At 34.2% G+C, this 13551-nt stretch overlaps 1 protein-coding gene across 3 annotated transcripts in view; it reads right to left on the bottom strand.

Moving 5' to 3' along the window:
• LOC136037969 (probable malonyl-CoA-acyl carrier protein transacylase, mitochondrial) overlaps positions 1-13528 on the bottom strand; it is a 96919-nt gene extending 83391 nt beyond the window's left edge. For all 3 annotated transcript variants that reach the window (XR_010620094.1, XM_065720857.1, XM_065720856.1), the window contains exon 1: positions 13382-13528. Coding sequence is in view for 2 of the 3 variants with exons in the window: in XM_065720857.1 (XP_065576929.1) it covers positions 13382-13513 (132 nt within the window). In the remaining variant the exon portion in view is untranslated. The remainder of the gene's footprint in view (positions 1-13381) is intronic.
• Positions 13529-13551: the final 23 nt, after the last annotated feature.

Genomic DNA, 13551 nt, shown 5'->3' with positions numbered 1-13551 from the left:
TATCCAGTTCCTGATTGCCATATAAATTCCATGTTCATAGTTAAATAACATAAGCCTTTGTATATAGACTATACCTTGTTGCTAATTTTTCTGGGCATAGAATGTTTGATTTGGTAAAGCCCTAGAGAAGGACCTGAAGAGAAAGAAACATAGTAAAAAAAAAAATTCATGCTTCATAATTTTTAGAATAATAGCTGGTAACACATTTTATATTCAACTTTGCTCTACTTTACCCCTCAATCCTCCCAATATAAAAATGTATTGCTGAAATTTCCTATTCTCCATTTGTTTTGTCAATCTGTCTCTCTAACTTCATCCCATGTAGCTGTAAATTAAACAAATGTGACAAACAATAACTAGAAAAACAGGTGACAGGAGGTTAAATGCATTGAAAATATGAAATTTGAGCCATATTTCTGCACATTGGGAGGGGGATTGAGATAAAGCATAGCCTAACTTAATGATTTTCTCTTGCTATGTAGGGTAATTGGAAAGTCACTTGTATGTCATGCTGTCCTTTTCAGTTTTAGTTGGATAGAAAAAATCCAAAGAAAGTCCCCTTTGAAAAGATAGGAGCCACAAAGTGAGATTGTATTTGTCAAAGCTTGGAGGTTTGTCCCTTCTGTCTGTTTAAACAAAACAGAATCTTAATTGAAGCTTTGTTCATTTCTATCTTAAGGGTGCACAACAATTATGATATAAGGTACTTTTCTTTATTCAATTGTCTTCTTTGTTGTCTAAAAGACTTTTTTTTAATCTAGATGTTTCATAAATTGCTCATTTTTACCAGAAGTTCATTTGACCTACTTTGAAATCCCTGGTCTTAAAATTACATTTGACTTTGTTAAAGCTAGGAGACGTAGACCTTGTGTTTGTTTAAAGAAAGTGAATAAACATTAGTAATTTGTATTGCACTAAAGCCCTAGGGCCATCACAATTCCAAACAAAAAAGAAACTTCACTTTAGAATATTCAATATTGTCTAACATAACAGAAACAAAGAAAAAAAATTACCAAATTTTACTTCTGCACTCTACTGTCAACATGAGACATTGTCCAAAATTTTAAAATCTTGCAAAACATTCATCCCTCATCACATTCACCAGCCATCTCTCATCAAGCCTACACTTCATTTCTCATCTCACTCAATCCTACAAATGCATCAAATAACCCACTCTCTCATTAGTGCTTCCATAGATATGGTCAAAGTAAGAGCCATCTTGCTCACATTTTATTATATCTAGAGGTTTTCTGTAGCTAAGTCAGTACTTAAATATTTCATACACCTTTGTAAACAACCTTAAGATGGTAAAATAGGTTGGATTATCCAAATTTTTAGTTGCCACAATATATTTCAATCATTATTGTAATATAAAGGGCAGCCAATAGTAAAGGACCTGAATAAATATTTTAAGGTAATTAAAAAGGTTTATTACTCAAAAACTTGATAAAACTAAAAGAGACTTCTTAATGATTGATTACTTTAAAATATCTATATTATACACAACAATAAACCTTTGCTATAAAGGGAAAGTCAGTAAGGCCCAAAAACTATTCAATACTAATTGTGGTTTGAGACAGTTTGCTGAAGGTCTAAATGATTTTAGATAGTAATGAAGATAAAATGTGGGCAAACTCAACACCAATATGCAAGTAAGTAAGTATGGCAGCACTGACACATCAAGGTCTAAACTGGCAGTGCTAATTTCCACTTTGTGACCCTTTGGCCAAGAATTGCAATTAAATGCTTGGGGCCAGAAATCTTGTGCTTTTGTACACCCTCCCTGCTTACCTTTTGCATATTTCTCCATTTGCCTATTTAGAGCTGGTTTAGATCTGTCTAACATCACTGACCCCCATTTAAAACAAATAAACAGGCAATACTAGGAATCAAACCTGTACCCCATGGACAAAGGATTTCTTACTAAGAGTGCTTTCCACTTAGCCAAGAACATTATTACAACCAGAGTAGAACAACTATTAAAAAAAAATATTGAAAAAAAAACAAGATGGATTTACAGCCATTTTCACTAATCTTCAATACACATTGTATTTTACTTAGACAAGTTATTGTAAGGCAGGTGTCAACAAAGCTCCAGCAGGGATTGCTTTACTTAAGATGCAAACTAGCATGGTGAATACTTAGCTGGTAAAAATCAAATACACTAGCAATGCCAAGAATTAAACCTGTACCCCTTGGACAAAGGATTCCCAAACCAGAGTGCCAACAACTTAGCAAGGAACACAAATGTGACCAGAGAACTATCATTTGAAAAAAGAAATATTGAAAAAAACTCAATTCATGGTTGTTGCTTTTCTCTACTGTCCTATAAACAATATATTTTATTTAGACAAATTAATTTTAAGACAGGTATCAACAAAACTCCATCAGGGATTGTATTTACTTAAGATACAACAAGCAATGTGATTGCATAGCTTTGTGATATTCTAGTCTTAAATAATGATAAAAAAGCAAATTTACATTTGCTATTTGTTTTCCAAACCATTTTAAGCAAAACCATTTGCAACAGCAATATGTCCATGGTTAGATTAGTGTCTATCCAAAATACTTTACAACAGAAGGGACACATTTCTTGCAAAGCAAATACTCAGCTTTAATGCTATTCTGTGTCATCTCTAAAAAATTAAACTGTATCAGGTGTATTTTGATATAAGATACTTCTAAGACTTTTAGCAAGGGGGCAGGCATTTCTTCACAATTTATACAATGTGTAAAAGAGCACCAGGGGGTGAGATTGAAAAAAAAAACTTTCAGGGATGGGTCTAAAGGCTAAAGTATGTTCTGGGAAGGTCTGCTTACATGGAGTACAAAGAAACTGTTTCACAGCTTTCCTCAATCCACTTTATAAGGTTTTAAAGATATGCAAAGACATTTCCTAAATTTTGAAAAAAAAAAATATTCATATGGCTTAAAATGCTACTCAAATAAAAGGAATTGCAGTTTAAGAGCTAAAGCCAGAGAAAAAGAAACTGATAATTAAAAATTAAGGTAAATCTTGTTTTGTCAAAATTTCAATAGTATAGGTATAGACCTTTTGAGTAAGCAATTATCTAAGACTTAGAAATCAGAAAAGGGTTGACATAGAAGCCTGGCAGTACCTTCCCAGAGTGTTTTTGACCCTGGATTAATTACTGAGTTTCATTCTTGTAACCTATTCCCTTTCCAAGATAATAAAAATTAGCTAAACTAGAATTTTACATATTTTTTGCTTTGGATTCATTACTGGAAGTTCTATTTTCCTGACTTAACCCATTTCTAAGATAGCAAACAGTAGCCAAACTAGAGTTTGACCTGAAAATTTATCCATGGCCCTATAGGGTAAGGCTGAAATGTAAAGAGTTCTGACAAAGATGCAACACATCTTGAAGCATCTAGTAAGAATAGTAATTGGATTAACAATGCTTTATAACCACTAGGGTCTTGCTTCATCAAGGTTTTATCTCTGAAGCCAAATTACCAAGCTAAGGTCAAGTCTAGGGCATCAAAAGGATGAAACAAAGATTTCCAAGTATCTACATAAGTTTTCAAAAGCATATTGAGCGTGTCCGAAATCTCAAGTATGCAGAATTAATTTCGCATCCGTCTGGAATTCTTCGAAGAATTCTCAGTCCGGACTAGAATTTCATCTGTAATTATCGCAGGGTTATGACGTCAAAAACCCCACGAAAAAATTCTACGAAATTGCAGCATTTATCTGAGGTTTTTGAGAAGAAACTAAAGAAAGATAGTGGCGATCCATATCCAAAGCTTAAGGAAAACCAGAGCATAAGGAAGAAAGATCTGTTTCCAGAGAGATTTCAAATTTCAAAAATGTGTGACAAAAAAAAACTTCCAGTGTAAGTGGCTAAGAATATCTCAGTTAAAAAAAAAAATTATTTGTGATCAGCAGCATTTAGATGATTATTATTAAGGATGTAGATCTTCACCTTGCTCAGTGATCATAGAGCTTTAATTGTATGATAACTGCTAAATACAATGATCATTGACTTTTTTTGTTCTGTTATTCTTGAAGCAAAAAAATTAAGCTGTTTCAAACAAAGAGAAAACACAAAATTTCTCATGCCCTGCTAAAGGATTATCTCTAAGCAGAGTAATAGCTGATCAGCAGTTTTTTGATAGTTGTTTAATAAAGTGATTGTTAATATTCTAGTTGAGTGACTTCTTGTTATCTCAGAAAGGGGTAAGGTTAGGAAAATGAAACTTTCAGGGGTGGTTCTAAAGGCTAAAGTATATCCTGGGAAGGAATTCTTGAGTACCCACCTCCACTCCTTTTCCCTCTAGAGAGCCATGAAATTCGCCAATCTGACAGGTTTGACAAGTTTAACAGGTTTGTCAAAATTGAAATTTTGACAAAACAACATTTTATCTTAAGTTTTAGTTACCAGTTGCTTTTTCTCCGCCTTTAGTTCTGAAAATGCAATTCCAGTTATGAGTAGAATTCTGAGCCATATCACTTTTTTTTCTTCAAAATTTAGGAAATGTATTGGCATATCTTTGAAACCTTATAAATTTGGATTGAGCAAAGTTGTGAAGCTGAAAACAATTTTGTTGTACTTCATTCAACAGAAGATCTATTTTGCAAGATTTCACTTTTATAACACATATTTTGAAGGTTGCAGCCCTCTAGAGGGAGAAGGAGTAGAGGTAGGTACTTCAAAGCACCTTCCAAGGACATACTTTAGCCTGTAGATGCATCTCTGAAAGTTTCATTTCCTAACATAACCCCTTTCTGAGATAGCAAGAAGTCAATCAACTAGAATTTTACCAAATGATTTTCTTTCAAGTAAAATTGATCTACCCTAAATAGGGTGATAATCCTGTCTTCAAGCAATCATCACATTAAAGCTGCAAACCCATTGTTAACATCACAATGCAAATAAGCTGAAATAGCTATAATTGACTAAGTATCAGTGCAATATTAGCATTTTAACCATGGTCTATCTCCTTTAGAATCATGTTTTGAGTAACCTGATCTGAGCTACCTCTTCTAATCAGGACAGGGCTTTAAACTAATTTCCCAGGGATGAAAAATATGGTAGCTTTTCCTTTAACTACATATACTTAACTATATTGTGTGTCAGACACAAATTTATTTTTAAGCTTTTTGATCTAAAGGATTTTTTTTTAAACTTGCTCAACTATCAGAGACAGCACCTTACCCATTCTTGAAATTATACTAACCAAATCTGATAAATTCAAGTAGGATCCAATTTGGTGATATTTTGCTATGTACATTTATTCCATCTTTCATTTAAATTAAACAAAAAAAAAACAAGTTTTTTCAACTGAAAGTAAGGAGTGACATTAAAACTAAAAACAAACAGAAATTACTTTGTATATGAAAGGGGCTGCTTCCTCATCAATGCACCACTCTTTAGGCTAGAGTTTGTAACAAACTTTAGCGTAAAGAGCGGGGCGTTGATGAGGAAGCAGCCTCTTTCATATACAAAGTATTCTCTGTTCGTTTTAAGTTTTAATGTTGCTCCTTACTTTCAGTTGAAACAATTTGTTTTTTTTTAATTTAATTTGTGAACTTTTTCTAATCAATGCATGTTTTAATTTTAGCTCTCCACAGAGGAATAATTAAAATGAAATTTGTATATTTTTTTATACAAATGATTGAGGTATTAGGAGGAGGTGAGCCCCTCATATGGGTAATAATTTCTGTTTGTTTTAAGTTTTAATGCTGCTCCTTACTTCCAGCTGAAAAAAACTTTTTCATATATTTTTTATTGTTTTTTTTTTAAGTAATGCTATTAAATTCTGTGCTCCCTTCATGGAAATTTTCATCCCCCATGACAAATTCCTCAATGAAAGCTCCCCCAGCATATCCCCCTCTTCTTGACCCCTCCCCCAGCCAAAAAATCCTCCTGAAAACGCCTCTACACTTCCCAATAACCATTACTATATGTAAGCACTGGTCAAAGTTTGTAACTTGTAGCCCCTCCCGTGGGGACTGTGGGGGAGTAAGTCGTCCCCAAAGACATAGTTATAAGGTTTTTCGACTACGCTGAATAAAATATCTATCTCAGAATTTTTATCCGTTGACTGTGGGAGAATAATTAGCGTGGGAGGGGGCCTAGGTGCCCACAAATTTTTTTGGTCACTTTAAAAAGGCACTAGAACTTTTCATTTCCGTTAGAATGAGCCCTCTCGTAACAATCTAGGACAACTGGGTCAATACGATCACCCCTGGAGAAAAAAAAAACAAATAAACACGCATCCGTGGTCTGCTTTCTGGCAAAAAATACAAAATTCCACATTTTTGTAGATAGGAGCTTGTAACTTCTACAGTAGGATTCACTGATACGCTGAATCTGATGGTGTAATTTTCGTTAAGATTCTATGACTTTTAGGGGGTGTTTCCCCTAGTTTCTAAAATAAGGCAAATTTTCTCAGGCTTGTAACTTTTGATGGGTAAGACTAAACATGATGAAACTTATATATTTGAAATCACCATTAAAATGCGATTCATTTGATGTAGCTATTGGTATCAAAATTCCATTTTTTTAGTTTTGGTTACTATTGAGCCGGGTTTCTCCTTACTACAGTTTGTTACCACAAACTGTTTGATTTGATGTTCCTTTCACTAACTTCACCAAATCAACAAAAATTTTCTACTTTTTGTTTATAGAGCCCCCTCCTCTTTCCCTATTTGACCTAAGGCCAATGAAAAAAACTTTAAAAGCCTTAGCCTTTTTGACCTAGGGTCATAGTCTCAGAATCTCAATCAAACAGATGGATGGAGAAATAGAAATTGCAATGTCTGTGTTATCTATAGTTAACACGTTTGGTCCCAGAAAAGATTTAACAAATTTTATCATTGTCACATCAAATTTAGCATGCTGATGAGCCTGATATTTGCCTTGTAGTGTCCTTTTTCAAATAATATTTATCAAAAATAAAAAAAAGTCTTTTATTTTTGCTGTTTAAGATGTTTATGACTTTACAGAATGTTATATTTGAGTATGGGTGTGTGCTAGGATTAACACTGCTTATGACAGCAAAGGTCCTTCCATTTGTGGCACCACAGAGTGTTGAATCCCTGACCCTAAACTCCTGAGTCAACTGTCATATTTGACATATGTGAAAAAATGTATTTAATTTTTTTTTTCGCTCCTAAAGGTGTAGTTGAAAGTAGTCAGAGCCTTGGGGTGTGAATCCCCTTATTTGTCCTGTTGGAAGGAGGCTAGTACTGTACTTCAATTTTCATAGTTTCTTGTTAATCTTATAATCTCAACTTTTGCAATTTCCTTGTTTCTTTACCACTTCAATGGTATTCTATGAACCTGTTCTTGTTCTTTGTAATATGCCTTTACTTTATTTGGGATATATGTAGGCTTCTCTTTGATACTCTACAATAGCATCCTTATTTAGATCATGTTGCATGAGGCTTTTCTAAATGTTGTCTAGTCTCTTAAGTCCCTTATACCTGATGCTTTCCCTACTGTTTTTAGTTGGTAAAAAAAAAAATCCAAAGAAAGTTGCCATTGAAAAGAGGCCAAAAGTGAGATTGAATTTATCAAAGCTTGGAGGTTTGCCCCTTCAGTCTGTTGAAAGAAAACAGATTCATAATTGAAGCTTTGTTCATTTCAATCTTAATAGTGACCTACATTTGTGACAATTCATTAAATGATTGTAAAGGAATACTTCTATTTATTTATTTGTCTTGTTTGAATTCCAAATGATTTTTTTTAATTCTTTAAATTGATATACATTCCTTATAAATTAATTAGTTGCACCACAGTTCCATTTGCAAGTTTTGACCTACTTTGTAACCCTTGGTCTCAAAATTGCATATAAATTTATTGAAGCTAGGGAACACAGAACTCCTGTCTGTTTGAAGAAAAGGGATGGATGTAAGTTGGTTTAATTACACTAAAGTCCTAGGGCCATTGCAATTAAAATAAAACAATAAAGATTAACTATAAAATACTTGACATTACATAAGCATAACAGTCACAAAGAAAATCCATTCACAACATTTTACTTTCGTGCTCAGTTGCCAACCTGAGCAATTACCTAAATTTTTAAACCTTGCAAAACCTTCACCAGCCATCTCTCATGACCCACACTCTTGTCTATACATCAACAATTCATTGAAAAGGAACAACTACCCTACTGCCATTTCTTAATTTGTATTTATGTTTAATAAGTTTAAAAGAAGGCTTATATGGCTAAGTCAGAAGCCCAGTAAAGGACAAGGTGATCCTTTAGCCAGGAAGTGCAATAGGAAGCTAGGGGCCAGCAATCCTGTCCTTTGGCATGCCCCTCCTGCTTACTGTCCCCACATTTCTTTAGGTAACTTTTTAAAGTTGGGCCAATTCTAGCTGAGCTATCAGAGTCACATCACTGATCCCTGTCCCAAACCAAATAATCTAGTAATACCAGGAATTAAACCTGTGCCCTTTGGACAAAGGATTCTCAAGCTAGAGAGCCAGCCACTTAGGAAGGAACACAAATGTGAACACAGAACAACAAAAAAGGAAAAAAATTGTTTGAAAAAAGGAAATATTTAAAAAAAACTCAAGTCATAGTTGCTGCCCATAAACAATTTGCATTTTATTTAGACAAATTTAAGACAGGTATCAACAAAACTCCATCAGGAATTGTATTTACTTAAGATACAATAAGCAATATGAAAGCTTAGTTTTGTGATATTCTGGTCTTGAAGTAATACAAATAAGAAAAACTATATGTTCTATTTGTTTTCCACAAGCTCATTTGAGACTGCAATGTGCCCATGGTGCACTTATAATCTCTCTAAAATGCTTTGAACAGAAGGATTTGTAAAGACAATTGTTCTGATCAGCAAGAAAAGTACTAACATAATTCTCTAAACTTGGAACTTTTTAAGACAACTTTTTAGCAAAGCAAATGCAAAACAAAAGAATTCAGCTAAGTGGTAAAATATAGGACAAATCTAATTGGTCTAAATCACCAAGGCCTATTAACACAACTGCCTTCTAATCTCAATTCTTTGTGTTTCTGATTCTTAGCAGCAGCTTTGTAATGAAAAATCTCAGATCTATTAGCCTACTAGATATGGTCTAGATGGTTCTGGAGACATTGACATTTTATTTTCTCTAGATATATTTAGTTCAGCAGTGCATATACACTATGTTCCAAATCTAATGATCACCCAATTTGCATGACCACTAGATTTCAAAGGCCAGAGAGAATTCGATCCTTGAATTTAGTGATGACCTTTAATCTTGATTGCCATCATAAGAAAGTCATGGGCCTTACTTATTGTTAGACATAAGCCTACCAAAGACTAGTAAATGCTAGATATACCCAGTGTCTGACCTAAGCTATCCAAAATCAAAGTCTTGACAATTATGCATCATTATCTGCAAGAAAAAAAATTGCTCCTCCATCAGACAGAGCAAAAGAATGTCCAGTACTTTAATTTGCAGTAGTAGCAAAGTGATTAGGAGCTACATGGAAGCTATTTTCAATCTGATGGTTGATTTCTGTTTCTTCCCCTACTACTGAGTTGCTGTTGAGTAGGGATTTGAGCTTCAAAGAACAAATGACGAAAACTGTTTTCGGACTGAGTATTCAGAATTAACCCTGCATCCAGATGCAGCATTCTTTGTGAAATAAGATTTCGGACACGGTCATTCAAACTCTTGACTTCCTGTATTAAGGCCTATGTGAATCAAATTGCAGGATATAACCCAACATTTATCCAAATAGCCCTAATACGAAAAAAAAAACAAAATTAAACCTTACTTTTGCGTGGCTAGAATTCTATTTGTCAGCTTATAATTCTTATTTTATATAGACTTATTTATAGCCTACGAATTCTTCTTTTCGAAATCTACGCCTGAAAAGATCAACCAACAATTATGAATGGTAGAACCCTACGGTTAAAAACAATGACAGTTCTGGTTAAATTAGAGTTCAACCAGTCAATTGTTTCACGCAAAATCACTTTTCATGACAACCTGGTTTGTCACTGTTTCACGCAAAAACAGCGGTTGAGCTCAACCACACCGAGTGGTTGAGCTCAAACAGTCTCTTTGGTTGACGCGAAAAAAGGCCTTTAAGTTCTTTTGAGAGAGACAGTGTCGTTTTCGGAGGATATCTCAACAATATTTTAACTCTTAGGTTAATAATTCAGAAAATTCTCATTCATCAGGTGAGTGTAGTCTTCAACTTTATATTTTATTTGATTCAACTGATAGAGAGGCTTTAGCGAATACCCTATCTTTTTAAACGTTATCGATTATTAAATTTAAATGATCAGAGTTATATACAAAAATTATTTTGCTGCTTTTAAGGTTGGAGGTTAGGTTGGTAGTCTATTTGGCAAGGAATACCTAACATTAAGCTGTATGAAAAACGAGGTATAACTCCACTAGCTGGGACAATAATGGAAGAAACACTAACATGGGCAGACCATGTTTTACAGACTCTAGATGACAGATTGTTAAAGATTGTGTTTTTGGCCATTCTTTGGGGCCAAAAAATAATACCTATTAAATAGAATCCTTTATTATATTTTATTTTTAGTAATAAATGGAAAGACGTGGGGACTTTTTTTGACGTTAAAAAAGTATAGAAGAATTGAAAGAAAAGTCGTATTACGATGGTTATGATGTTAATTGATTCTGACAAAAGTAGGAGTCAATCGTCTTATAACCAGGGTTATAATGTTATATGATTATGACAAAAGCGGGAATTAATAGTCTTATGATCACAGTTATGATGTCATTCGATTGTGACAATAACGGGAGTCAATAGTCTTATGACCAAGGTTATGATTTTATTTTATTATGACAATAGTGGGAGTCAATGGTCTTATAACCATGGTTATGATGTATTTGATTATGACAATAGTGGGAGCTGTTAAATATGGCCATGGAAGATGATCCTTTGAACGACAGTATATCAAAGATTAAGCTTTATGAAACGTGAGGATTAATTCCTCTTTTATGGATGTCATCTTTATAAAGGCTAGGTCCTTCTCAAATAGAGTGGGAAGAAATTCTGAAGACAAACTTAAAGAAAGTAGGATATTCTTGGATGGGAGAAAACATTGAAGCTCTAATTGGAACTGGGTGGAGGAAGAGCGTTAGCAGCTATATTTACCCCGGCCCGGACGAACTACTTTTTGACCAATGTATTTTTATAAGACTTTATAGAGTATGACTGAATTCTTCCACCGTGTAAGATAAGCGGTATACTGTGCATAATAAATAATAATATAAATAGAATTAAAAATATAACTATAAATAGAAATATTGTCATCTATGAAATTATTTTCAAATAGGGCTACACTACGTCAAATGGATAAAACTTTTAAGACATGCAATAAAAACAAGAATAAATTCATGTTTGGAGGATGAATATTACACTGGATTCCAATTTAACTTGGTCCATAGCTTATATAAAGTGCTTCTACACCGTGGTCTCAAAGCTAAATTGTGAGATTTAGTGTTCTTAGATGTATACTTAGCGCCATACCCAATATAGCAGCACTGACATAGTGGAGAGCAAAAGGTCTCTAATTTATTATTTGCATAGTACTAAGGTCTAAGTTGTCATATCTGTGGACCCAACAATTTATGTCGAGAAAAAGAGCATAGATTTACTAATATTAATACTCTTTATCAATGCCCTTCTTTTTCTTGGGATTATTGAAAACTTACCATTTTCATTTTCCACTTCAGGATCGGTATCTTTGAGGTTGCCATGCCAAGACCTGGATTTCTTAGCAGTTCCCATTTCTGAGAAGATTTCTCCTTGTTGAGAAATTGTTCTTTCGACTGGAGCTTGGTAACCGGAGAAATTTAGAAAAAAACAATTTTTTTCACCTTCATTCACCCCCCCCCCCCTCCAAGCGAAAATATCTGCTAGAAAATTGAATATCGGTGAGAATTTACCCCGGACAATTACGTTTAACAACTCCATGCGTAACATTGAGACGGAAATGAGAATGCAAGATATATAAAAAGCGTTTTGTATTGGATTTCTGCCAAATTCCCCCAATGCATAATTTCCCCTAACAGATTCTCTCCCCTTGAAACTTCCCTTCCAATAAAAAAATCCCCCTGTGGAAAAAAACAGCAAAAATTTGCTCCCCCCATCCGGAAATGCATACACACTTCACAATAACAAATACTATGTGTAAGCAATGGGCACATTTTATGACTTAAAAGCCTTTCCCCTGGGGCTGTGAGGGGGTCATGTTATATCCAAAGGCATGGTTATTGGCCTTTCAACTATTTTGGGCAAAATGGCTATCTAAAAATTGTGATAAGAGAACTTGAGAAAAAACGGTGGGGGTGGGGGAAAAGATACCCTCCTATCTTTTTGTAACTTAATTTTGATCAGACAGCTTTAGAAAAAAGTTGGGGGAGGGGAACAGGATATCCTCCAAACTTTGTGGTCGCTAGAACTTTCACTTTCGTTTGAAAGAGCCTTCTCAAAATATTTGAGGACCATTGGGTCGATACGATCGCCCCTGAAAAAAAACGTATCCGTGATCTTTCTTCTGGCAAAAACTACAAAATTCCAAATTTTTGCAGACAGGGGCCTGAAACCACCTAAGTAGGGTTTTCTGATAAGCTAAATCTGATGGTGTGAATTTCATTAAGATTCTAATACTTTTAAAGGGTCTTTTCCTCGTTTTTCAAAAATTTGTTACGACTATTCTTAGTGAAACTTATATATTTAAAATCGCATAATAAGCCGATTCCATTGATATATCTATTGGTATCAAAATTCTGTTTTTTTAGAGTTTCGGTTACTATTGAGCCGGGTCGTTTCTCACTTACAGTTCATTACCACAAACTGTTTGATCAATAGCTATATTTCAGATAGGGGCAATAAGCATGAAAGGTGACATACATGGGTCAATTCTATTTCAAGAACAAATAAAACAGTTTCTATGTAAATCACCCAAGCTTACAGCGAATATGGCGGGAATACCCTCCTCAAAGGGCTCCTCGAGGGGCAAATGGAAGCATTAATTATTATTTGGGTCAGCTTAGTGGTAATGCCGAATCATAAGACTAATGTCAAATAAAATGGTTTTTAAATTTCTATTTACGCTGAATCTACGAATTTTGAATTTGAAATCTTGAAATTTCATCAAGATTTCTTTAATTTTAGGGGGTGTTCCCCTCTATTTCGAAAATCAAGTAAATTTTCTCAGGCTCGTAACATTTGATGGGTAACGCTAAACTTGATGAATCTTATATATTTGGAATCAGCATAATAATATGGTTCTTTTGACGCATCTACTGATACAAAAGTTCCGCTTCTTAGAGTTTCGGTGACTATTGAGCCTAATCGCTCGTTACAGTTATAATATAAAAACTTCTTTAATAAAGAGATTGCTACTTACTTCTTTTTCTGAATCGCTATCGACATCCCAGAGGTCCGGTTCACAGTCGTACTCACTAAGCGGAGAAGTCACTTGAATTGACGGCATACTCTGCAGTACAGGTCTATCTTTTACTTTTTCCTTTGATTCCATTGAATTTACCACAGGACACTTGAACCTTTACGGATTTT

This window comes from Artemia franciscana, chromosome 17 (assembly GCF_032884065.1).
Source record: "Artemia franciscana chromosome 17, ASM3288406v1, whole genome shotgun sequence".
NCBI lineage: Eukaryota > Metazoa > Arthropoda > Branchiopoda > Anostraca > Artemiidae > Artemia > Artemia franciscana.
The sequence above is the reverse complement of the archived record's forward strand: the minus strand, read 5'-3'. Positions and strand labels throughout refer to the sequence as shown.